Here is a 27,791-nt window from a genome sequence, read left to right on the forward strand (position 1 = left end):
CTGTTAAGGAGCTGGCTTCAAGACGTTGGACTGTGCTGTGACGTTTGGTTTTCTCCCCTTTTTTCTCTTTTGCTGACCCCTCCGCTCCTGGTGCTGCCCCCCCCCCCCCCGGCCACTTACTCAGGTCCCCCCCCCTTGTTTTTGTTTCCCCCTGCCCCTCACTCCCGTGCTCTATGCTATAGCTCTCGCGGGAGCTCTGGTTCAATGACGTTGTCGTTTTTTGGGGTACAGGCCGGCCCCAGCTCCCCCCGGGGGGCCTTGGTTCCCCCCCCGGTTCCTTTTTTCTTTTTGCGGGGGATGCTGGGGTTTGGCAGGATAGGCACTACGTGCCTGGGTTATGTTGTTATTCGCTTTTGTGTTTTGGTGTTCATTGTTCTGTGTTTAAGTGTGTGGTGCTTAGGTCCGACTGGTCTTGCTACTCCCCAGATGCTACGGCAGGCCCCCGCGGGGTCCCTCCCCATCTTCACCCTAGCTGTTTGTTATGGCCTCCCGTGACTCCCAGTCCTTCTCCGTTATCTCCTGGAATGTCAGGGGCCTTAACTCCAAATTTAAGAGGGCTCTGATGTTTCAGTACCTGTCCTCCCGCAAGCCTTCTATAGTGATCCTTCAAGAGAAGCATCTGGTGGGAAGCAAGCTACAGTCCCTCAAAAAGCCGTGGGTTCACAAATCATTTCATGCTTCTTACTCTAGTTACGCCCGTGGGGTCTCGGTGCTGATCCGCAAAACCTTGCCTTGCGAGGTGGAGGCGGTCCACACGGACCCCATGGGCCGCTATGTTGTTTTGGTCCTCACCATGTGGCACTGTAGATATGTGTTAGTGGGCCTATATGTTCCTCCTCCGTTTAAGTCTGATATTCTCTACACTGTGTTGGATAAGGTCTCCCCTTACTGCCCTGCGAAATTGCTGTTTCTGGGGGACTTCAATGCCATTCTCTCCCCTGCTCTGGACAGGCCTTCACCCCCTAAATCCTTTTCAGAGGATCTGCTGCATTGGTCGGAGGCTGCTGGGGTGCGGGAGGTCTGGCGTTGGAAGCACCCGGACCAAAGAGGATATTCGTGTTTCTCCTCTTCTTATAAGACCTCCTCCAGAATTGACCTGGCGTTTGCCAACTCCCTGGCGTTATCCGATGTGGTGACGGCGAAGTACTTACCGGCGGGTCTGTCTGACCACTGCCCCTTGGAGCTCACCCTCCGCTCTGGCGCGGCCCGTTCGGCCTCCATGTGGCGTTTGGGCTCCCAGTGGGTGGAACAACCGGATGTCGCCTCTCGGATCCCGCCGGTTCTGGAGGACTATTGGAGGAACAATGCCGACACGTCCTCACCTGGGTTGGTTTGGGACGCGTTTAAAGCTTATACTAGGGGCCAATATATGTCTATCATTAAAGCGGTTAAGGTACAACAGGCCGCGGAGCTGACTCGCCTGGAGGGGGGGGTGGAGGGGGCCACTGCCGCGTACGGCCTGGACCCTTCTACCTCAAACTTCGAGGCGTTGCAGGCGATGAAGCGAGACCTCCACCTTCACATGTCCGAGGTCACGAGGTTGTCCATGTATCACTCTCGACAATCCTTTTTTGAGCAAGGGGATAGGAATGGTAGGTTTCTGGCGTTGATATCCCAGCATGATGCCCCCCTGACGGTGGTCCCGGAGCTCACTTCTCCCGCGGGGGTTTCCCTGACCGCTCCCGAGGACATCTTAGATGCCTTTCGCTCATATTATAGTGCCCTCTACACCACTACCCTTCCCCCAGACTTTCGACCGACCGCTTTGGACTCCCTTCTGGACCCCGTGGCCCTGGGCTGGCTCTCTGATTGCGAGAGGGAATGGCTGGTGAGACCCATCACATCTGAGGAGGTCCTGGCTGTTCTCTCGACTATTCCAGGGGGCAGGGCTCCGGGTCCAGACGGTCTCCCCGTGGACTTTTACAAGACCCACTCTGGACTCTTGGCCCCTCTACTGGCTTCGTTGTTCTCCAGGTGTCTTGCGGAGGGGTCTCTCCCTCCCTCGATGGCTGAAGCGCATGTTGTTCTTATCTATAAGCCCCCTAAGGACCCGAAACTGTGTGCTTCTTACCGACCTATAGCGCTGCTCAACACGGACCTAAAGATCCTGACCAAACTACTGGCTATTCGCCTGCAGCCCTTGCTCCCCTCTGTGGTTGACCAAGACCAGACTGGCTTTATGCCTCATAGGTCCACAGACGTTAACCTCCGCAGACTGTATACCAACCTCCAGGCGCAACATGTCAATGTGGGTTCCAGAGTGGTTGCTTCACTGGATATCGAAAAGGCTTTCGATTCGGTGGAGTGGCCCTTCCTGTGGGAGACTCTCAGAAGGATGGGGTTCCCCCTGCTCTTCATTAAGTGGTTAAAAATCATTTACAGCTCACCGGTGGCGGCTATTCGTTTGGGGGGACGGCTGTCGTCTTGGTTTGCTCTGTCCAGGGGCACGAGGCAGGGCTGCCCTCTCTCCCCGGCCCTGTTCGCCATTGCTATGGAGCCGGTGGCGGAGGCCCTCCGCATTTCCCCGCTGGTTCGGGGCCTGCGGATTGCCGGGCTGGAGGAGAGGGTGGCCCTGTACGCTGACGACCTGCTGTTGTTCCTGAATGATGCCGACTCTTCGCTCACGGGTGCCTTACATGTCCTGGAGGCCTACTCTCGGGTAACCGGGCTGCGGGTCAACTGGTCCAAGTCGCAGCTGTTGGCGATCGACCAGGGGGCCCGACGCTCGGCGCCGCCCGATATTCAGCTACAGTGGGTGGATGTGTTGGTGTATCTGGGAGTTAGGGTCTCTGGGGTCGCTGACGACTTTGTCGCTCTCAACCTGGAGCCGGTGGTGGCGGCGCTCAGGACCAGGCTGAAGGCATGGGAGAACTTGCCCCTTTCCCTTCTGGGCCGGATTAACCTGGTCAAGATGAAAGTGCTGCCCAAATTTACGTATCTCTTCCGACACTCCCCGCAATGGATACCAAAATCCTTCTTCACTTCCCTGAATAAGTTGTTCTCCTCCTTTTTGTGGGGTCCCCGCCCCCCGAGATATAAACTTTCCACCCTTATGCGCCCCCCCTCACAGGGGGGCCTAGCTTTCCCTGATTGCCACAAATATTTTCTAGCCTCCCAGCTGGTGTCTGCGGCTTGGTGGCTGAACCCCGACCTGCATAACTCGGCCGTTGCGGTGGAGGCAGCGGTGCTCGGGTCCGTGGAGGCGCTCACTCATCTGTTGTTTCGGGGTCCTAGGGCCCCGCATGGTCTCACGACCTCCATGGTTACGGTCCTGCGGGCTTGGAAATCCGGTTTGCAGCTAGAGGGCTATCCGGGCACTGCTGTCTCCCCCAACGCACCTCTGTGGTATAATCCCAACTTGCCGCATCTCTGCTCCCTCCCGGACCCAGCGGTGTGGACGAAGTACCATGTCAAGAAACTTTCAGACATCTCCCCTGACCTCTCCTTTCCCCCCCTTCAATTTTTCGTAGATTCCTTCCATGTACCACCCTCCATGGTTTTCCGCTACCTACAGCTCTCCCATGCCTTCAAATCCCAGTTTCCACCCGGTGGTTCCCAGGTAGTGCAGTCGGATCTTGAGCGGGTTTTGCGGCACGACTGCTCTGAACGAGCGTTGTCGACCCTTTACGCGCATCTCCTCCGGGTGCACTCTCCGGAGCTCTCTGGTCTCCGTGCTCGGTGGACCAGGGACGTTCCGGACCTGGACCAAGAGGACTGGATGAACATGTGGGAGGTTCCATTCAAGATGTTGGTCTCACTCAGGGATAGACTTATTCAATTCAGAATTGCACACAGAGCCTACCTCACCCCGCATAGGTTACATAAAATGCACGTCTCCCAGTCGCCGGAGTGCTGGCGCTGTGGCCAGGCCCTGGGTGACTTCCTTCATATATTCTGGACCTGTCCCCATCTCTCTACCTTCTGGTCCGGGGTGCTGCACACGATCACAAAGGTCTCCTCCATCTCGCTAGATCCCTCCCCGAGAATATGTTTACTCGGTCTACTGGATGATCTGGTGTCTCGGGTGGCGGACCGCACGTTGCTCGGTTTATTATTGTTTTATGCCAGGAAATCCATTGTGCTCCACTGGCGCCAGCGCTCCCCTCCCACGGTTCAACAATGGAGGTCCCTGGTGAATTCAGTCCTCCCCTTATATAAAGACACATATGTGCACAGGGGTTGCCGGAAAAAGTTTGATAGGGTGTGGACTCGGTGGCTCTCCGATCCCCCCGCTGTCCCGGGTGGGGGAGGCGGGTCTCGCCTTCCGTCTTAGGCGGATGGCGCCCCTCGCCTTGGGGTGTTATGGGATTCTGTGATGTTTGGGGCTGTCCTGTATTGAGCATGGGCCCTGCTGATGAGTTTTGGTGAGGATCTCCTATTGATTAACAATATCTGCTGTGTCTCTCAGGGCTGCTGTGTATATCTCTCACTTGGTTTGTACTACACTTGCCTTTCCCTTTGGACCCCTGCGCGGGTGCCGTGTTTCATTATGTATGTATTGCTGCTAGCTCGTATCTGGTCTGAACCTGAGCACCAATGTTTGTAGTTGTTGTTTTTTTTTTCTTGCAAATTCAATAAAAAAGATTTTCAAAAAAAAAAAAAAAAAGAAATCTGTAAAGGAGCCCAGGTCGTTAACAGCCTGGCCAAATCTTTGAAAAGGGAGGGGTAGTTTGCTTGGTAGAGAAAGTCAAAGGATGGGGTCAAGCGTATCCAAAGATATGGGAGTAAAGCCATAGTTGGCTTTCTCATTTTACATTTTTACCCAGGACTATTATACTAAAGTGTATGCTTGGGTAAAATTAAAAACATATGCTGTACATCTATGCAATATATGCAGGTTTCCCCATATTTTTCCCTTACACATGCGGCAAGTACATAAACATAAAAAACAAAAATTCACATGGATTTCTTTGTAAAGATTTGTTTCCATTAGCAGTACGCTTTTTAAGGGTATCAATGTGGCAATGCTGAACTTATATTTAGTTATGGGTGACAACAATTCTAGTCGCTGTTATGTTAAGTAATTTCAATTAGTCAGTTTCTATTAGTAAAGATTAGCAGGTGGGGCAGCGATTTTTAGGGGTATTTAAGGACAACACTGTCCAGATCTTAATGTTGTTTGGGGAAAGGTGATGGATTTAAAATCAAAATGGTTGTTTTGTGATATATTCTGATGCATGTGAATTTTTAATCCAATTTTGTGAGCAGGAAACATAACTTGCCTTCAGGTAAGTTTGGATGCTTATAACAGAGCTTCCACACTTGCCCCAAGATTAACCCAGGAGACACCACTAAAACCACCTTTATTACTCCACAATTGGGCTCACTGGGGTGAGGAAAAGCCTGAGTGTCAGTCAGTCAACATTAACTGATCTAAAGGAAGGGTCTGCAAACATTTTTCTCATGCACTGATGGGTCACAGAGCATAGCACACTCTACAAAGATGGCGCATGATGTTGTGAGCTCAGATGCATCTCCCCCTGCAGTGGTAAACTGACCACCTGGACACTAAGGTCTCCATGGAAGAGCCCTCCATGCTGGAAGCTGGTCAGTACATGGAAGACCCTGCGCTACAAAGCTTAAATGCTCACCATTTTACCGTGGCATTCACCAAATGAGATATCAATTCTATGTACTCTACTGTTCAGGAACTGTAATCTGCATCTGGCATCAGTTGGATGGCCAGAATAACATCCGACTGCTTGGTATGCTAGAAGCTACTGGACACCTCTGATCTTCAACTATCAGTGATTGGCATATTTAACACCACATAGGGGTGGCTGGTAACTGAAGAGAAATTAGAAATTAAAAGGGTTCATAGAGCCCCTGGATTCTGCAAGCTTAACGTTACCCAATAACATAACATTGGGTGTCACATGCACATTTTTAGGTCAAGAGGAAGTCATTATGATCAAGCCTGAGAATAGGGCACACTGGACTTTGATAGTGCCCAGGTCTCCAGTTGCACTCTGGCTAGACACTGCTCCCTCCATCCATTTACCCAGGTGTGGCATTAAGCCGGCCAGACTTCATTACTACTGTCGTTACCTGTTTCAACTGCTCGAGGGCAAAAACGGAAGGGCACAAATTCTACCGTCTTTGGTTGATTTGTTCATTTCTCAAGGCCCTCTCATGGCCTGTGATGCGATTGCAGAAAGTGCCCCAACATGATGGTGACCCTGTGCTGTGCATGCCCAGGAGTTGTTAAATCTTGGCCCAGGCATTCAAGTGGTCAGAGAGTGAGAACCCGGAAAAGAGACCAGGTGAAGATTGAAGCTCCAGGAGCAGTGACAGCTCAGTCCTGAAGTGCCTCGTTTCACAGGTAGATCTGTCACAACATATTACTATGCAGTTCATACTAGCACATTATGGCATAAACCAGGGGCCCATTTAAAAAAAAAAAAAAACTGCTTTAAAACCCACTTAAAAGGCTACCGGGTGGCAATGTGAAGGGTTTAAACTGTGAAATCACAAAAAGTTTGACAATCATTAGACTTCGGTGTCATGGTAACACATACTGCCTAAATGTAGGGTAACACATGTAACATGCATTAATGCATTGCATGCAGTGCAAATAAAAAAAAAAATCATGTTCATTACTTCAAAGGTCATTGGCAGCCAATTTATTTCAACGGGCTGCCTCAACAAAACACAACACACATTAATGTGGATGTGTTAACCTCCTTAGCGGTATTCCCGAGTGTGGCTCGGGGTTAACTTTCAGTACCAAAAGCGGTAACCCCCGAGCCACACTCGGGATTACCCCGCAATGTTACTCACCTTTCCTGCGCTCCCCCGCCGTCCCCACAGTCTCTCCCCGCTCTGTACACGGCTGATTGCTGGCACTTGCCTTCCAGTTCCCTCCCTGTGAGCGTTGCGACCCAGGGGGGTGGAACCGACGGCAAATTCAAAAGTGTAAATACACTAAATTACATGATACAAAGCTTTGATCACAATGGATTACACTGTATCATGCCATTTCACCACAGGATTGCACCTAGTGACTTTTCCAGTGCCCTGCCTGTGCTTTTCCAAAGAGACATCAGAATCGTCGCTGTCGTCACTTTCCGTACCTGATGACGAATTTTCCCATGAATCGCTATCGCTCAGTTCTTCAAGTAACTCCGTTGCGCTGTCGCTGTTTTCCAGTTCGTCTAAAAGCGCTTTTGCGCAAAAAATGCTTTTTGGACGCCATGGTCGTTCTCAATTTTCCAGGCACAAAGAACTGGAAAAGCACAGGCAGGGCACTGGAAAAGTCACCAGGTGCAATCCTGTGGTGAAATGGCATGATACAGTGTAATCCGTTAGAATCACAACTTTGTATCATGTCATTTAGTGTATTTACGATTTTTTATAATTGCCGCCAGTTTCACCCCCCTGCGTCGCAACGCTCGCTGGGAACGGAACCGAAAGACCAGGGCCAGCATCAGCCAAGGGCATAGCAGGAGGACAGTGGGGGATTGCAGGGGAAGGTGAGTTTTAAAATGTAAAACAGATTTCCATGCAAAAGAATATACCGCTTTTAGCACCGAAATTCTGACATTATCAGACCGCCAGGGAGGTTAAAGCACTGCAAGAGAGCAAAGGAGCCCTCAAACTTTCACATATTTCTCTGCATGATTTCTGCAAAGTTTTATCCTGTAACTGTGCCAGTAATGCTTTAGTGACACATCCTTGCTGTGGCACTCCTGTAACCTCTTCACATACATGCATTTATCACCGCCCACTTCCCAATTTTCTACAAAAGTCTAGTCATTTTCTGTTTTTAAGTCCTGCATTACATTTCAATCCAACTTACATTCTTGTAGAAATTCTTAACCAGTGGAGAGTCTAAAACAACTTCAGTTCTAGGCAGAGGCGTGAAATTTGGCCTGACTTGACGGATGGCCTTGAGCACCATTTGCCTTTCATCTGCACGATATGTCAAGTCCTGAAAGAGCTGGTCAACTGATAGTCCATCCTTCTCCATCTGACTCAAGCAACTAAAATGAGATGGAATTATAAATACTTTAACAGAAAAAGATCTTTGGTCAACTCTAGCCAAAGTGGGTAATTTTTGTTTTAGACAGAGTGGGAATAATTTAGAGACTGTCATTAGGGACACTGTGTCTCGAATAACGGAATTTTTGTAAAATCTTACCTGTAAAATTCCTTTCTCTGAGTCCTCCGACAGTCGCCGCCTCTTCATATTCGTCACATATGGGGTATTAGACTTTGCTCCGAAGGAGTAGCTAGGCAACAGAATATGTTAACAATAAAGCTTTAACATATCCCACCCTCAAGGGGTGGTCCCCTCAGTCAATACCCTCCTACTTCCTGCAACCATATCTCAGTTTTAGTGGAATAGCAGTAGAGTATACATTCAAACCCCAAAAGAGGGGCGGGGGCGGCGACTGTCGGAGGACTCAGAGAAAGGAATTTTACAGGTAAGATTTTACAAAAATTCCGTTTTCTCTTACGTCCTCCGACAGTCGCCGCCTCTTCATATTCGTCACATATGGGGACGTCCCAAAGCAGTGCAAACATGAGGGGTGGGAAACGCATCCGCGCCGAAAGGCAACGCAGTCTCCACATCAAAGAAAGGAACCTTACCAAAGGAAGGAAACTAGCTGGGCAACAGCAAAAATAAGTGCTCAACAGGAGCAACAACCCAGGAAAAGACAAAAAACCAGGGGATACAAAACTTATCCCAACAGCCAGGAGTCCCCAACAAGGGACCCTAGGGAACAGCCGCACTAAGAACCTTGCGGCCAAAGGAAGCATCCGCCGATGCCTGAACATCTACTTTGTAGAATTTTGTGAAAGTGTGCACGGTCGACCAAGTCGCCGCCTTACACACCTGGGCTACAGAAGCCCCATGACGACAGGCCCAAGACGTACTCAGAGATCTAGTAGAGTGCGCCTTCACAGGCACAGGGGGAACCTTCCCCTGCAAGGCATAAGCCTGTTCAATGGTCTGCCTGATCCATTTGGCAATGGTAGAGGCGGAAGCCGCCATGCCCTTCCGAGGACCCTCTGGAAGAACAAACAAGGAGTCCGTCTTTCGAAAAGACTCAGTCGATTTAAGGTAAACCCTAATCGCTCGAACAACATCCAGAGAATGCAATCTCACCTCCTTAGGATGTTTAGGCTTCGTGCACAACGAAGGCAAAACAATATCCTCGTTAAGATGGAATTCCGAAACTCGTTTCGGCAGAAAAGAAGGATTAGGTCGCAAGACCACCTTATCCAAATGAACAACCAGGTACGGAGACTTGCAGGACAAAGCCGCCAGTTCCGACACTCTGCGAGCCGAAGTGATCGCCACCAAAAAGGCGACCTTTTTGGACAACATAGACAACGAGATCTCCCTGATCTGTTCAAAAGGAGCACGTTGTAACACAGACAGGACTAGATTCAAGTCCCAAGGGGGCAAGGGATCCCTCCTAGGAGGAACCAGATGCCGCACACCCTGAATAAAAGTGCCAACCAAGGAGTTGGAAGCTACGGGACGTTGAAACAGAACGGCCAGCGCAGACACCTGACCCTTTATCGTAGCCAGCGCCAGACGCTGATCGACACCCGTCTGAAGGAAAGACAGCACACGGGAAACCGAGTACGTGCGGGGTGAAAACCCCCTGGACTCACACCAGGCAAAATAGGCCTTCCAAGTACGGTAATAAACCTTTCCCGAGGAAGACTTCCTCGCGTTGATCAAGGTATGAACAACCTCTGGAGAGAGACCCTTCTCCTTCAGGACCTCGGTCTCAACAGCCAGGCCGTCAAAGCCAGCGACTGTAAAGCAGGATGGTAAATCGGTCCTTGAGACAGTAGATCGTCCCGAAGAGGCAGACGCCAGGGGGCGTCGACCGCCAGATTCACGAGGTCTGCGTACCAGGACCGGCGAGGCCAGTCCGGTGCCACAAGAATCACCGTGCTGCGTTCCGAGTGTAACCTGCGAAGGAACCGGGACAGCAACTGAATCGGTGGAAACGCGTACATCAGCCTGTACTGATGCCACGGGGCCACTAACGCGTCCGACGCGTCCGCCCGAGGGTCGCGCGTCCTTGCCACGAACCTCTTCACCTTGTAGTTGAGGCGAGACGCGAACAGGTCCACATCTGGAAGACCCCACTTCGCGCACAACATCTGGAAGACAGCCGGGTGGAGAGACCATTCCCCCTGATCCAGGGTCTGGCGACTCAGATAGTCCGCCTGCCAGTTCTCCACTCCCGGAATGTGAACCGCCGTTATCGCCGGGACATGAGTCTCGGCCCAAGACAGAATGTCGGCCACTTCTCGAGCCGCTCGGGCACTCCTGGTGCCCCCTTGGTGGTTGATGTAGGCCACCGCCGTGGCATTGTCCGTCTGCACCCGAACCGGGCAGCCCTGCAGCCGGTCCGTCCAGCGATGAAGACAGAGCCTTATCGCACGCAATTCCAGAATGTTGATCGGGAGGGAAGACTCCCCCTCCGACCAGGTCCCCTGGGCGGACAGAACGCCCAGAACACCACCCCAGCCCGACAGGCTGGCATCCGTGGTGATTATCGTCCACGAGATCGGACGAAACGACTTGCCCCCGGACACCAACGGGGACTGGAGCCACCACAGGAGGTTTTCCCTGGTGCGATGACTCAACGAGATCTGAAGATCCAGAGATTGAGGTCGCCCGTCCCACTTGGACAAGATCTCCGCTTGGAGACCCCGCGTGTGAAACTGCGCGAAAGGAATCGCCTCGAAAGCCGAGACCATCAATCCCAGACATCTCATACACGTCCGCAGAGACGAGTTCGGAACGTCCCTGAGGGACCTGACTTCCTCCTGAAGAGTCCTGAGTTTGTCTTCCGGCAGGAAGACCTTCGCCTGCACCGAGTCCAGTATCATTCCCAGATAGGGAAGACGAACCGACGGACTCAGAGTCGACTTTGGAACATTTATCGTCCAACCGAACTCCTGCAGAGTTTGCATCGTGACAGACAGGTCCTTCTCCAGACCCTGACTGGTCGCAGACCGAATCAGAATGTCGTCCAGATACCCCAGGACAGAAATGCCCTGGGCTCTCAATAATGCCAGAACCGGTGCAAGCACCTTGGTGAAGACCCGCGGAGCCGAGGCGAGCCCAAAGGGCAACGCCACGAACTGGTAGTGATCCTCCGCAATGGCAAATCGAAGGTATCTCTGATGACCCTCGAATATGGGGATGTGAAGATACGCATCCTTTAAATCGATGGAGGCCATGAATTCCCCCGGAACCAGGGCAGCCACCACCGAGCGCAGGGATTCCATGCGGAACTTGCGAACCCGCACAGAGCGGTTCAGAGCTTTCAAGTCCAGAATTGGACGAACCTTGCCCTCCTTTCTGGGCACAGTGAACAGATTGGAATAAAACCCCCGAAATCTGTCCCGATGAGGCACCGGAACCACCACTCCCTGAGCCCTCAGGTCCCGCACCGCCAGGCGCAGATCCCGCAGGCGCTCTGGAGACAGTTGTAGATTTGAGGGAAAAAATCTGCTCTCTGGCCGAGAGAGAAACTCGATCTTGTAACCAGATCGAACGATTTCCAGAACCCATCTGTCCCGCACACGGGCCAACCAGGGCTGAAGAAAACCGAGCAAGCGTCCCCCCACCCCAAAACTGGGTGAGGGCGCCCCTTCAGGCCGAACTGTTATGGGCCGCAGGTCCGGATTGGCCGGACTTCTGTTTTCCAGACCAGGGCTTCTTCTGAGAGCCCTGGCCCTTGAACGGTTTGCCCTTGTAGTGCGGCCGAAAGGCACGAAAGGACCCCTGAGGGGGCCGAAAATTAGCATGCTTCTTCCCAGAAGCCCCCTTAGCCTTGGGGAAATGGGGCAAGAGAGTGCTCTTACCCCCAGTAATCCCATTAATCAACACATCCAGGGACTCCCCAAAAAGGCGAGACCCATCATAAGGCAGATTGGCTAAGGTTTTACGTGAAGATTGGTCCACCGACCAACATTTCAACCAAACCAGGCGGCGAGACAACACCGCCACGCTGTGCACACGCGCGGCCAACGGAATCAGGTCCAGGTCCGCATCACACAGATACATGACACCCTGGTGGATCTGATCCACCATATCCAGGGTCGCCGCTGAGGCCGAATCGGCCACTAGGACGCGCCTAAGCATCTGCGTCCAACTTGCGATCGCCTGGGCCGCCATGAGAGAAGCAAACAGAGCCTTAAGCATAGAACCCGTAACAGAATAAGTATGACGGGCAAGAGACTCCAGTCTCCTATCCGTGGCATCACGGAAAATAGGGGATCCCTCTGCCGGGATCGCAGTGGCTTTGTTCAAAACCGCAATAGCATGATCTACTGGCGGAGGCACACACCACCGTTCATCAGTGGCAGGCGAGAAAGGATAACGCAGCTTAAATTTACTTGGTACCGCAAAAGGCTTGCGCAAATCGCGCCATTGGTCCTTAACAGCGCGCTGAAAATCAGCATTGCAGGGAAAGACCTGCGGCGTCCTGCGTTTTCTCTGCGTCCCATAAGCCGCCAAGGCAGCTGGGGGACACACCTCGTCCTGCAAACGTAGCGTCTGCTTAATGGAAGCAATCAACTCATCCATGATTGCAAGCTCTTCAGGCGAGCCAGGGGGAGAATTATCAACCCCCTCAACTTCAGCCTCTACCTCAGACCCCACTAGATCCAGAGAGGAGCGGGACCCCGATAGGGGGGTCCCCGCCAGAACAGCCCCATCACCTTCACCCTCAGAATCAGAGGACAGAGCAACTCTGGGCCGTTTAGTAGATTGAGCAGCCACCAGCATTTGCACCTGTGCAGCAAGGCCAGCCACAATAGTGGCCAAATCCCCCCCTGGGGGGGAAACAGCGGTCCCCTGGCTTTCCACCAAGACTGTGGGAAATTTGCCCTCCTGAGAATCCATTGCCCCTGTATGCCAGACAACCAAGGGTTAACTGCCCCCTTACAGCAAGCGCGGCAAGCGCAGCCCACCGCACCACACTCAGGCACAATGAGACCCCCACAGGGAATATACAGACTGAATACAGGCAATGGAACACAGGAATAGAAGGATAAAACCTGAGGAGACTCCGCTGCTGCTGCTGCCTCGATCGGTGCTTCCAGGAGAGAGGAAGTGATGCTGCCAGGGCGCTCTATGTAAGCCTATGGAGGCTACAAGAAAATGGCCGCCGTGCATGTAAACCATGCGGCCGGAGCGGGCGCCGGTAAAATGGCGCCGTTTGGCGCCGAAATCGCCGCTCCACAGTGCATAAAATCACACACAATATCATCCCATAATATGGATACATGTCAGATCGCCGCAGCGATCGCTGTATATGCCCCAACATGCCATTAAAAACATGCCCCACAGCACACAGCTCCTCACACTGCCCAGCCTGACATACTCAGTGTCATACAGCTCCCCCCCCCCCTTGCAGCCCACAGCATGCAGCCGAGAGATAGGGAGACAAGCAGTGTGATTAAAGGCAGGTTACACAGTCCCAGACTGAGACCCCCCCAGACAGACAGGTCCCCACATAGATACACTTACCTCACATGGCGTGGGGGGAACCCGCACAGGCGAACAAGCCGCTGCACATGAGGCAGGGAGAGTCGCTACTCAAGACGCACACAATGGCGGTTCAGAAACCGCACGGCGTCCGGTGAGGTAGCCACCTCACCAATCATCCCTGCACCGAACAGGGATGGGTCGTTCACCGTGCCAGGAGCGTTACCTGGCTGAACGCTCGAGGGCAGACTGGGAAGCCACTGACCCACGACCTGCGACCAGGGGGATCAGCCCGAGACCCAGTCCGCATGATCCTCTTCGTCCGAAGAACTAACTAATGCTGACAAAAATAACAGCTAAGTAAAGGTAGAGAGAAAACTCAAACAAAATATCAAAAAGAAGAAAGAGTCTGGGACAAAAAGTCCCAGCACAGAGAGAGCCAGCCACTCCTGACAAGCTAGACATTAAAACTGGGATATGGTTGCAGGAAGTAGGAGGGTATTGACTGAGGGGACCACCCCTTGAGGGTGGGATATGTTAAAGCTTTATTGTTAACATATTCTGTTGCCTAGCTACTCCTTCGGAGCAAAGTCTAATACCCCATATGTGACGAATATGAAGAGGCGGCGACTGTCGGAGGACGTAAGAGAAAACAAAATTTGCTCTCACTTTCTGTCAGGACAGGAAAGGATGAGGAATCTCTCCAATGCTCACAGAGACACATTTTTAGAAGAGTGCAAAAAAGGGTAAGAACTTCTCACAATGTTTTCAATACCATCATGCTTTCCTGTCCTGATAAAAACCAATCCTAATTTCTTGTACAAATGTCACAAAAATAAGATATTGGGGAAAATATCCACAATTGTGTCATGACCATAGGCAAAAATCTGCCAGAAATGTTAACACTGCCCCATGTTTTAAAGACCTATACCAGTGACGGCAAACCTTGGCACCCCAGATGTTTTGGAACTACATTTCCCATGATGCTCCACTACACTGCAGAGCGCATGAGCATCATGGGATATGTAGTTCCAAAACACTGACCTATACAAACACTGATTAGAGTTTTCATGCAGGTAAATGAATGCACAGCTGAAACACATGTGAAAAGTTATACCTGCCAACATATTTGTAAATCTTTTCAGCCAGTCTAGTGACTCACATGACCCAGCAACAAAACTACTGCTACTAAATACAGAGTAATATTTTGTTATTTGCACTTCCCCATTAGGATCCATAAGGCAGAACCTGTGCAGTCCTCTACATAAAACCAGATCGTTTTGCTACAAACTGCTTTTTGCATGGAAGGTTTAATTTAATGTCAATTATGCAATATAAAAGTTAAACTTTAATCAGTATTAATCTTTTTCGCTGCCAGAGCCGTTTTTGCACACGTTTAAAAATCATTTTAGACCTTAAAGCGGAGTTCCGGCCACGAAAATGTTTTTTCAATAAAAATACCCCCCGGACAGTCAGGGCTAGTACATTCCACAATGGATAGCCTCTGTACTGTCCCGGGTCACATTTACCTTTTAGAAGAAATACTTACCTTGAAAATTTATTCTCCAGCGCTGCCATCTCGGATGTGGGCAGCTGAAGCCAGCGCGTTCTCTTCTGCGTCCTCTTCTTCCAGAATGCGCCTGCACCAGCCCCGCTCGTCACTTCCGGTGCGGGCGCGTCATCCCTCCACAGCTTCTGGGTATGCCCAGAAGCTGTTTAGCAGGGAATAAGCGCCCGCACCGGAAGTGACGAGCGGGGCCGCTGCAGGCGCATTGATTCCTGGGAGCGATGACGTTCAGCTCCCAGGAATCAATGCAAAGAGGAAGTGACGGCGCGGACCGCGGCCGCAGAGGGAGGAAGTGGAAGAAAGGTGAGTATATTTTTCTTCAATAACAAGGTAAATAAACAAAAAAAAAAATTTGTAAATATCCATTTCTTTTTCAGGTGACCAAAAGCAAGCGGATGGCCCAAAATCGATTATGTAGATTTTGTGGCCGGAACTGCGCTTTAAGATTACAAAAAAACCCAAAACATTATATATTTTCTGAAAGCAAACACCCTAGAGCAGGAATATGCAAACTGTGGCCCTCCAGCTGTTGCAAAACTACAAGTCCCATCATGCCTCTGACTTTGGGTGCCAAGCTTGTGGCTGTCAGAGTCTTGCTATGCCTCATGGGACTTGTAGTTCTGCAACATCTAGAGGGCCACAGTTTGCATATCCCCTGCCCTAGAGAACGAAATAGTGATAGTTTCCATTTTTTACGTCACGCGATATTACCGCATAGGTCTAGGAAACTCAAAAGTTCAGTAATGGGAATTTTAGGGCAAAAAAAAAAAAAAACGCAATAAACTGCCCAAACTTTTGATAACTATTAAAAGATGAGGTTGCACCGAGTAAATAGATACCCAACATGTCAAAACCTAACATTTACATGCGCCAGTGAAATGGCAACAAGCTTCAGTACGCTTTATTTTCTATAGGCCATCAGTTTAGTGTTACAGAGGAGGTCTGGTGCTAGAATTATTGCGCCCACCATGGCGTGTGCAGCGATAAGTAACATGTATCGCAATTGATGTTTTCATACGTAGGCGCCCCTGACACATGCGTTTACGTTTGTACGTGCGTATATGTGGGGGTGGGTCAAAATTCTTTCGGTGCTTGGGTGTAACTTTATTTTTTCGCAAATGTACCTTTTTTTTTTGATTACACAGGGGACAAAAAGTCCCCCCCCTAGTGATGATTTTTAGGTGACAGATTGTCTTTAAAGCAGAGTTCCAGCCTCAAATACCTTTTTTACCTAAAAATACCCCTATAATACTAATCCTTTGCCCTTTACAGAACCGCTATTCTCATACTTACAAGGTGTACGGTATTCGATTTTAGTCAAAATCTTACTTTTAAAAATGCTGTCTGGGCGTGGCCATCTTGGATGTGGGCATCTGAAGCCGCAGTGTAATCTGCTATGTCCTTCTTCCTGATTCCAGGGAGTGTTCTGGGAGTTCTTCCTGATTCCAGCCTCCTGGGAGTGATGACAAACAGCTCCCAGGATGCAATGCAAAGGCGGAAGTGATGTTGGTCTGTGCTTGCAGTTAAAAAGTCACTAGTTTTTTGTTTTTTTGTAAAACAGACAGTATGCTAGCTTTAAAAAAGCAGTGAAGCGGAGTCTGACCTTTTGACATCCAAGACCAAACCACACACGTTAGAGGGATCAATAATGATCGATTACCTTTAGAACTGCATTTCATACATAGCATTCTTTAGTGGTATCTGAATGCATAGGAAGTGCGGTCAGTGATACAGGTAAACTTGGGCACATTGAACAGAAATGTCAGTTATGTCACTAGGCTGAGCTAAGCAATTCACTGTAAACCAATTTGATCAAACCTGTCAAAACAACAACTCATTGAAGACTACTACTAAAAAAAGAAAACGTTTTTTGTACCTTTTAATATTTATTGTGTTACTTTCAATGCGACCAAAAGCCTCAAATGCTGCAGCATATGATCCAAGATTTGGTTTTAATCCAGCCTTATCCATCAGTGTGAATGTATGTCCAATTTCAGGCAATGAGGCCTGTATAAAAAGAACAGAATAGAAAGCTGCATCAGAAGGTAAAAAACAGATCAGTCAAGGAATGAACAAAGCATGCTGGGCCAGAATATAACCAGTCATTACAGAAGGAAACAACAACATTGTCACCCAAGACAGTACAAGCAGTAAATTATTTCTACTAAAAATATTCAACCTATTCAAAAAAACATTCAGCACAGTTTAACACTTAGTCAAAGATCTCTTCACATTAATAGCCATTAAAATGAGAATTTTTAATTTACCTGTAAAATCTTTTTGAAGTACATAACAGGACAAAAGTGTTTCTTAACCCAGGGCTTGACAAATTTGCCTGAAATCTAGGAGCCAGCTAAAAAAGTTAGGAGACAGTTTTTTTTTTTTTAAACTAACAACCAAAACTTTATTTTAAAAAAAACTGATACTAAATTTACACATAAATACGACTAAAACCCCGCTCTCCTCTATAGGGCAATTGGATGGAAACAGACTGCCTGTCTGTTTCCATCCGATGCCATCTGATCCGATCCACGGGATGGATAGAAAATAGAACCACCATCTGTCTGTTTTTGGCGGACAGGATCAGATGGCGGCAGATTATTGCTCCATAGAGGAGACCGAAGGGTCCGATCAGGTCTGCCTGAGAAACTGACAGGTGGACCTGATCAGACAGCCTGTGTGAAAGGGGTCTTCGGCTGTGTGGCTGTGGTATGGCAGGGAGATGATAAAAAAATATATATCTTTTTCAATAATTGAAAAAAAAAAAAAGAAAAATGATTAATAATTTAAAAAATAAATAAATAATAATAACCACACTCCCTGTCCACTTACCTTTAAGCAAAGGTAAGTGGACAGGGAGATGAAGCCTGAAAAAACTTCCATTTCATCTCCTCTTGGGAAGGAGATGGGCAGGCATTGAGAACAGGCAGTGGAAACAGTCATTAGTGACTGCTTGTGAAACTCCCGGCCACCACAAGAGGGTGCCAGTTCCCCATTGGAAGCCTCTCTCATCTCACAGAAGGTGGCCGAAAAGCCGGGCCTCAATTTTCGGACGGCGCTGTAGTCCGTGCACTCGGGGAGGCGCAAAAGGGACAGGACACCTCCTGCAGGGCACCCCAGGCGCCAGGTCGCTAATTCTAGTCGCCAATGCTACCTGGCACCTAGGGTTTGTCGAGCCCTGTCTTAACCACTTGCCCACTGGGCACCTGTACCCCCCTTCCTGCCCAGCCCATTTTCCAGTGCTGTCGCACTTTCAATGACAATTGCGCGGTCATGCAGCACTGAACATATGACACAAATAGAGTTTTCTTTTTGTGGTATTTAACCACTTCAGGCCCGGAAGGTTTTACCCCTTTAATGACCAGGCCATTTTTTGTGATTCGGCACTGCATTGCTTCAACTGACAATTGCCCAGGTCGTGCGACGCTGTACCCTCATGTAATTGATGTCCTTTTTTTCCCCATAATTAGAGCTTTCTTTTGGTGATGTTTGATCACATCTGCAATTTTTAAATTTTACACTATAAACAAAAAAAAGAGCGACGATTTTTGAAAAAAAAAAAAAAATTATTATATATATATATATATATATATATATATATATATATTTTACTTCCTGCTATATAAAACATTCCCAATAAAAAAAATTTAATACATTTTTTTTTTTTAAAAGTTAAAAAAGTTTAGGCCAATTGGTTTTCGGCCACATATTTTTGGTAAAAAATAAAAAAAAAATCCCAAAAAGTGCATATTAAATTGGTTTGCGCAAAATTTATATCGTTTACAAACTATGGGATAGATTTTTGGACTTTTTAGTTTTATTTTTTGTTTTTATTAGTAATGGCGGCGATCAGCGATTTTTAGCAGGACTGCGACATTGCGGCGGACAAATCTGACACTAAGCGACACTTTTTGGGGATCAGTGACACAAATACAGTGATCAGTGCTAAGTAATATGCACTGTTACTGTATAAATGAAACTGGCAGGGAAGGGGTTAATACTGGGGGTGATCAAGGGGTTAAGTGTGAGCCTAAATTGAGCTTACTAACTGTGGGGGGGGGGGGGCGCTCTGTGAAAGGGACACAGAGATCGGTGTTTCAGCTTAGCTGAGACACACAATCTCATTGTGTCTGTCTGACAGGAGAGCCACCTGCTTTGTTTACATAGGCAGAAATCTCTCCTGTCAGTTTCTCTGAAGATTGTGGAAGGCCGGCGGCGATCGCCTGCTCCTCCTGCGGTCTGGCTCCTGCTGTGTCTAATCACAGCAAAAGCGCAGCCCTGCCAGCGCACTCGCGTCGCCGAAACCGCGCGCACATAATCACGTGATCTACGTAAATCTGCGTGGGGGGGGGGGGGGTCGGCAAAAGTTTAATCACCACAGTTTTTTTGTTTTGCTAAACAAACGAAAAAAGCCCAAAAAGTATTTTTTTTTTGTTTTAAAAATGAATGTTTTTCTTAGTTTCTGTTAGTAAAATTTACAAACAGGTAATATTTCTCCTTTACTGAAATGCACAAATAGGCGTCGATGAGGCGGCAATGGTGGGCACTGATGAGGAGGGACTGATTAGGCTGCACGAATACGGGGCACTAGAGGACAGCACTGAAGGGCACCGATAGGCGGCACTGATTGGTAGCACAGATGAGGAAGCACTGATTGGCAGCACTAGTGGGCACAGATGGGCAGTGCCCTGATCAGTGCAGATGTCCCCTTCTCACACTAGCCGGTTACTGGCGCTCTACTCACGCTGTGACAGCGCAAGGAAAGGAATGCTGAAAACTTGCAAGTGTGTTTACATCGTGATCAGCCGTCATTGGCCGACATCACTGGCTCTTTACCCCAATCGGCAATGCACTGTGTCCTACAGCCACAGCTAGCCACTGATCGCTGTGCGCTCCCAAGGGTGTACATGTGCGACAAGAATGAAGAAAAAACAAAAAACCTTGATTCTCTAGAACCCCTTTAACAGTCATTACTACATGAGTTATGTTGCCACCTTCAGGTGAATGGACACTGGTCAGAAAGGCAGGTGTCCCCACCCAGGAATAACTCCCAGCTTCAGCTAAGCCTTAGTTTTGTAAAAAGCGTTGAGTAACACAAACTTGGGGTGGGGTTCTTTGTGTCCTGTGATGTACTCCAAGAAAAAGCTTTCACAGGTAAACCAAAAATCCTATTTGCTTAACTGTACATCTCAGGACACAAAGGATGTAAAGTGTTACTATACCCGCAACAGAAAAGTCAGTCTGTATATGCAGTAAAGCATGCTCGTTATACTCACTGTGGAACCAAATGGGTTGTTCCTCTGCATTGTGTAAAGAAGCTGCTTGATCTGTCTTCTCTGATCCTCCCCTTCTTCTACAGTCCCCAAACCATCACCTAATAGAACAAAGCTTTGGGGGCAAGCTGCACGTTGCTCAGTTTGGTGTGTATCGGAGAGTTTGTTTTTTTTTGCTTTTTTGGGAGAGTGTCGGAGTGAAGTGATCAGCACAGGGCCAATCAACAAGGGTCAGGAGTTTTCTGCAGCCTCAAAGGACAATCAGGAGAAAATGAAAACTCCTCCTACAAGCTTTAACCAAACACTGAAAGAAGTCACACGACTGCTCTAAATGCTGATGAAAAACCCCAGTTAGACTTACCAGTAATGGTATTTCCATGAATCTTCCAGGATAGCTACTTGGGAGAAATGATTGGCGCTGCCTTTTACAGGAAATACAAATCAGACACAATTTAAAAGGCCCTCCCCTTCCTCTGACCCAAAGTTATTTTGAAGATCAAGTAAATTATCCCAATGTGCACAACGCAGAGGAAAAACAGACAAAAATAGTGCTAAAAAGGATAGGATGGGAATCCAGACACTGTCCTGGAAGATTAATGGAAGTACCCTTACCGGTAAGTTTAACGGGGGATTTCCCCCTTCATCTTCTAGGACAGCTACTTGGAGAGGATAAGCAAGATTCTATACCTTAGGGAGGGACGATAGCCTGCAGCACTTTCCTTCCAAAGGAGCGGTCCTGGCTGGAGAGCATTTGTGCTCTATAATGCCTGATGAACGCATGAGAGGAAGACCAAACCACAGCCTTAGATATTTTTTCCCATGATGCTTCTGCCTTTTCTGCCCAAGATGTGGCCAAAGATCTTTTAGAATGAGCCATAATCCTGTAAGAAGGGGCCTGACCTGAAGAACTGTAAGCTTCCCAAATGGTTTCCCTGATCCACCTAGCAATGGAGCTCTTGGAGGCTCTAGACCCCTTCCTTTGCCCACTAAAAGAAACTAGAAGATTTTCTAAACTCACTGGTCATTTCTAAGTAACGAAAAAACTGAATTTTTGTAAAATCTTACCGTAAAATTCCTTTCTCTGAGTCCTCCGACAGTCGCTGCCCATTCACACAGTCTTCACTAATGGGGTATTGCTTCCTCTCCACAGGAGTTTCTAGGCATAAGACTTGTAAAAGAACAATTTATCTACATAGTCACACCCATGGGGGCTGTCCTAGTGCAATACCCCCCTGCAATAGCCATCCCAATTCAGTTTGGTCGCAAGCAGTGATAGTGTATAAAAAAACCCCAAAGAGGGGCGGAGGCGGCGACTGTCGGAGGACTCAGAGAAAGGAATTTTACGGTAAGATTTTACAAAAATTCAGTTTTCTCTTACGTCCTCCGACAGTCGCCGCCCATTCACACAGTCTTCACTAATGGGGATGACCCAAAGCAGTGTAGACATGAGGGGTGGGCAATGCAACCGCCAGTAAAGCAACGCAGTACCCACATCAGAGAAAGGAACCTTACATGAACAGCAAGGGAACCTTCTGGGTAACAAAAAAGGGCTCAACATGAGCAACAACCCAGGAAAACAAATAACCAAGGGGAAAACAACCCCAACAGCCAGTGACCCGTACAAACCAGAGTCCCCTATGGCACTGCCGCACAGAGAACTTTGCGGCCAAAAGATGCATCAGCTGACGCCAGAACATCAATTATATAAAATTTGGAAAAAGAGTGCACCGACGACCAAGTCGCAGCCTTGCACACCTGGGCCACGAAGCCTGATGCCGGAAAGCCCAGCACGCACTCACCGACCTGGTAGAATGCGCCTTGACAGGGAATGGAGGAACCCGTTCCCGCAACGAGTAGGCCTGTACAATGGTCTGTCTGATCCATTTGGCAATGGTTGCCGCAGACGCAGCCATACCCTTCCGAGGACCCTCCGGAAGTACAAAGAGAGAATCCAATTTGCGAAAGGATTCAGTCGACGACAGGTAAACCCTGATCGCCCTGACAACATCCAGAGGATGAAAAGCAACCTCTTTTGGATGCTTAGGGTTCGCACAAAGCGAAGGCAAGACAATGTCCTCATTGAGGTGAAAATCCGAAACCACCTTTGGCAGAAAGGACAGATTAGGTCGCAAGACCACCTTATCCCTATGAACCACCAGGTAAGGGGAACGGCAGGACAACGCCGCCAACTCCGACACTCTGCGAGCCAAAGTGATCGCCACCAGAAAGGCAACCTTTTTAGACAGCAGAGGTAACGAGATTTCCCTGATGTTTTCAAACGGGGACCGTTGTAACACGGACAGAACCAAGTTCAAGTCCCATGGAGGTAAGGGCTCCCTTCCGGGAGGGGTCAAGTGACGCACACCCTGAATAAAGGTGCAAATCAAAGAATTAGACGCCACAGGGCGTTGGAAAAGAACAGCCAGTGCAGATACCTGGCCCTTAATCATGGCCAACGCAAGGCGCTGGTCCACACCAGACTGGAGGAAAGCCAACACCCTCGCCACTGAGGATTAACGAGGAGAGAAGCCCCTGGACTCACACCAGGCAAAATAAGCTTTCCATGTACGGTAATAAATCTTACCAGACGAGGCTTTTCTAGCCTTGATTAAAGTAGGAATGACCTCTGAGGAGAGACCCCTGTCTCTCAGGACCTGGCTTTCAACAGCCATGCCATTAAAGCCAGCGACTGTAAAGCAGGATGGAAGATCGGTCCCTGAGACAGCAGATCTTCCCGCATTGGCAGCCGCCACGGAGGCTCTACGGCCAGGTGAATGACGTCCGCGTACCAGGACCGGCGAGGCCAGTCCGGCGCTACCAGAATCACCAATGATTGTTCCGAGGCCAACCTGCGAAGGAACCTGGACAACAACTGAATCGGAGGAAAGGCATAAATCAGACGATACTGATGCCAAGGCACCACCAACGCGTCCGAGGCGTCTGCCAGAGGATCGTGCGTTCTTGCCACGAACCTTTCCACCTTGTTGTTTAGCCGAGACGCGAACAGATTTTTGATTTGAAATACCTCCGGGTGTAGGGACCATTCCCCCTGGTCCAGGGTCTGGTGGCTCAGATAATCCGCCTGCCAATTCTCCACACCCGGAATGTGAACTGCCGATAACGCCGGACATGAGTCTCGGCCCAAGACAGAATACTGGTCACTTCCTGGGCTGCCCGGGCACTCCTGGTGCCCCCTTGGTGATTGATGTACGGCACCGCAGTGGCATTGTCTGTCTGCACCCGTCGGCGGCCCTAAAGATGATCCGACCAGTGGAGCAGGCACAGCCTGATCGCTCTTAAATCCAAAATGTTGATCGGGAGAGAGGATTCCTCCTCCGACCAAATGCCCTGGGCAGACAGGTTTCCAGAACTCCACCCCAGCCCGACAGGCTGGCATCCGTGGTTATTACCGTCCACAGAATTGGCCGGAAGGATTTTCCGTCCGACACCGCCGGGGACTGAAGCCACCACAAGAGATCCATTCTGGTTTGGTGACTCAGAGACACTCTCAGGTCCAAGGATTGAGGTAGTCTGTCCCACCTGGCCAGGATCGCGTGTGAAACTGTGCAAATGGTATCGCCTCGAAGGCTGACGCCATCAATCCCAGGGACCGCATACAGGTCCGGAGTGACGAGGATTGGTTGTCCCTGAGGTACCTGACCTCGTTCTGCAGGGTTCCGGAGCTTATCCTCCGGCAAGAATACCTTTGCTTGAGCAGAGTCCAGAACCATTCCAAGATACGGGAGACGAACCGAAGGCGACAAGGTCGACTTCTGAATGTTGATCGTCCAACCGAACTCCCGAAGCATCTGGATCGTAGTGGACAGATCGCGCAACAGGCTCTGACTGGCACTCGATCTTAACAGGAGATCGTCCAGATATCCCAAGACCGCAATGCCCTGTGCCCGCAACAGGCCCAGAACAGGCGCCAAGACTTTGGTAAAGACCCTTGGAGCCGAAGCGAGACCGAAAGGTAACGCCACAAATTGGTAATGATCCTCCGCAATAGCGAATCGGAGGTACCTCTGATGACCCTCGAAAATGGGGATGTGCAGAGACGCATCCTTCAGGTCGATAGAGGCCAGGAACTCCCCCGGATTCAGGGAGGCCACCACCGAGCGAAGTGATTCCATGTGGAATTTTTGAACGTGCACAAAGCGGTTCAGCGCTTTCAAGTCCAGAATCGGACGCACTTTGCCCTCCTTTCTGGGCACAGTGAACAGATTCGAATAAAAACCCCGAAACCTGTCCCGATGAGGCACCGGGACGACAACCCCCTGGACGACGAGATCCTGCAACGCTTGATGCAGGTCCTGCAACCGCCCTGGGGTCAAATGAAGATTTGAGGGAAAAAATCTGTTCGCCGGCCGTAAAAGAAATTTGATCTTGTACCCTGACCGAATGATTTCCTGAACCCCTCTGTCCGTGATTCGGAGCAGCCAAGGTTGGAGGAAACGGTTGAGGGCGTCCCTTCAGGCAGAGGCGGACTGAGCCGCCGTCCCAGCCTGGCCGGATTTTTGTTTGCCGAACCAGGGCTTTTTCTGGCCACCTTGGTCCTTGAAGGGTTTTCCCTTGTTCTGCGCCTTGAAGGCACGAAAGGACCCTTGATTAGGTTTAAAGGAGGGGGGCCGCTTACCGCGGAAAATTTTTCCCTTAGAGTTCTGAGGCAGCAAAGTGCTCTTGCCCCCAGTGACTCCTTTAACCAATTCATCCAAGGATTCCACAAAAAGGCGAGGGAATGTCAGCCACTGTCTTCCTGGATTTCTGGTCAGCCGACCAGCTTTTTAACCAGATTAAGCGACGGTTAATCACTGCGACACTGGACAGGCGTATCGCCAAAGGGGCCTTATTTAGGGCCGCATCGCACAAATACATGACACCTCGATAAATCTGATCCACCATCTCCACTGTAGTGGGAGGGCCACCATCTCCACTGTAGTGGGAGGGGCAGAGTCAGCCACGAGGGTGTGTTTGAGCACCTTGGTCCAATCCGCCACAGCCTGAGCCACCATTACAGAGGCAAAAATAGACTTGAACATGGAACCCGCCACCATGTAGGAATGTCGGGCAAGAGATTCCAGCCTCCTATCAGTAGGGTCCCTAAACACCGGGGAGTCCTCGGTGGGGACCAAGGTAGCCTTGTTCAATCTTGCCACCGTGTGATCCACTTGAGGAGGCACACACCAGCACGCAGCCGTAGTGGCCGCAAAAGGGCAGAGAAGTTGAAACTTCTTAGGCACCACGAAGGTGTGTTTTAAATTACGCCATAGCTCATTCACCTTATGGTGAAACTCTGTGGGGCAAGGAAAAACCTGCGCCGTCTTGCGGGTCCTGTGTGTACCAAAAGAGGACACAACGCCCTGAGGGGTGGGCTCATCCTCCAAATGTGTTTCCTTTACTGCTAGGATCAACTCATCCATAGCTGCACGTTCCTCGGGCGACCCTGGGGGGGGGGCCTTGGGGGGTTGGCGGGATGTCATCCACCCCTGCGACCTCCGCCTCCCCCTCAGACTCTTGCGGGTCCTGAGGAGAGCGAGACCCCGAAAGAGCCACGCTACCTACAGCAACCATGTCACACTCAGAATCAGAAGAAAAGGAAATCGTAGGCCTGGGATTCCATAACAGAATATAAAAAAAACTGTCTTTTTTTTTGTAAACTGGCCCTTTAAGAGTGCCGCGGACCCCTTAGCGCACCGCTGTAAAGACTGAGACACAGACCCCCCGCAGGGACAACAAACTGACCAGGAAGATTGCACAAAGTAGGACAGGAAAAGAACAGCAGGACAGAACCCCACAGTGTGTTACCAGCTCCTTCGGTCGGCTCTGTGAGAAAGAAGGAAGTGATGTCACCGCTGGAGGCTGAACTAGGCTGCAGGCCAAGGGAAAATGGATGCCTATTGAAAACCAATGGGAGGCTCCGGCTAGATGGCCGCTGACATGTACTCTGAAACGATCGCATGCCACACGCAAGATGGCGCCGCAAGGCGCCAAAATCACTACATAGCATGCTGCATAAACGCCCATAATGAAGCCAGACATGCTGCCCACACATAAAATGACGGACCGGCGGTTTTTTAACCCCGCAGCGGCCGCCGCATGTGTCTGCACCTCCAGCACCCTAAAGTGACCTTAGGAGAAGGACCCCCCAATCCCCCACACAGCCCTGCTGTGAGAATAAAAACCCCCGTAGGGACCGGGAAAAGGGAGCCCAAAATGCACAGACATAGGGGACACCACAGGCACACAGGACTGCCGACCCCAGACAGAGGCCCCACATAGAATGTACTTACCTGTACCCGATGGCGTGGGGTGCATCATAACAAGCGGGAATCCGCCCACCCTCAGATGGCAGGGGAGTGCCGCCAGCCAGAAACGCAGGACACTAGTAGTGCACGGACGAACCTATGCTGTGTCCAGTGAGGTAGCCACCTCACATGGCTGCATCCCTGATGGACAGGGATGGGTCGTTTGCGAGGCCAAAGCGAACACATAGCCTGTGAAATGCTCAATGGCGGGCTGGGATTCCATCTGACCCTCTGACCTGGAGAACGGTCAGTCCGATTCCCGGTTCCGCAAACGCCGACTTCATTCGAAGATCCAACTAACTAGCGCTGATAAAATAAACAGCTAGCAATGTAAAGAAAAATGGCATTTTCAGAAAATAAATCATAAAAGAAAAAGAGGAAGGCTGAGACTGTAGCCTCAGCACAGGGAAGCCTATCCACTCCTAAGCTAGGCAGAAGACAAACTGAATTGGGATGGCTATTGCAGGGGGGTATTGGACTAAAAGGACAGCCTCCATGGGTGTGACTATGTAGATAAATTGTTCTTTTACAAGTCTTATGCCTAGAAACACCTGTGGAGAGGAAGCAATACCCCATTAGTGAAGACTGTGTGAATGGGCGGCGACTGTCGGAGGACGTAAGAGAAAAATATCTTCCAACGTCGAGAAACTAAAGCTTTCCTCCTCCGGATTTCTGGGGAAGATACAAAGACTAGGAAGGACCATCACCTGTAATCGGTGAAAACTATAAGAAACCTTAGGTAAGAATGAGCATCTGGTTTAATAACAACCCTATCATTAAAAATTATCAAAAAAAGGGATCCTTACAAGAAAGGGACTCTAAATTTAAAATTCTTCTACCCGAAGTGATGACTAAAAGAAGTTATCTTAATAGGTATTCATTTTAAAGAAACTTCACTCAAGGGCTCGAAGGGAGCTCTGGTAAGAGCATTCGGCCCCAAAGACAGTTTCCAAAAAGGTATATGTTTAACTAACCTGAGAGTATATATTGCTCTTGATAAGAGAAATCTTTTAATCAATGGATCCTCAGCTAGCCTGACATCTAAGAAAAGTGACATAGCAGCAATCTAAACTCTAAGGGTGCCTACAGCAAGACCCTTTTCTACTCCCTCTTGTAAAAAATCCAAGATACAGGGAATAGAAAAGGAATCAAACCCAGCCTCATTTTGCCAGGCA

The 27,791-nt window shown here is 49.6% G+C and overlaps 1 protein-coding gene across 1 annotated transcript in view; it reads right to left on the bottom strand.

The window, feature by feature from the left end:
* The window catches only part of POLRMT (RNA polymerase mitochondrial), a 423,694-nt gene that overhangs the window by 270,284 nt on the left and 125,619 nt on the right, over positions 1-27,791 (bottom strand). Inside the window, exons 4-5 of the mRNA XM_082261183.1 lie at positions 16,915-17,045; positions 7,799-7,982 (exon numbers count right to left, since the gene is read on the bottom strand). Coding sequence (XP_082117309.1) covers positions 7,799-7,982; positions 16,915-17,045 — 315 coding nt within the window. The remainder of the gene's footprint in view (positions 1-7,798; positions 7,983-16,914; positions 17,046-27,791) is intronic.

This window comes from Pelophylax lessonae (genome assembly GCF_965119305.1).
Source record: "Pelophylax lessonae genome assembly, chromosome: 1".
NCBI lineage: Eukaryota > Metazoa > Chordata > Amphibia > Anura > Ranidae > Pelophylax > Pelophylax lessonae.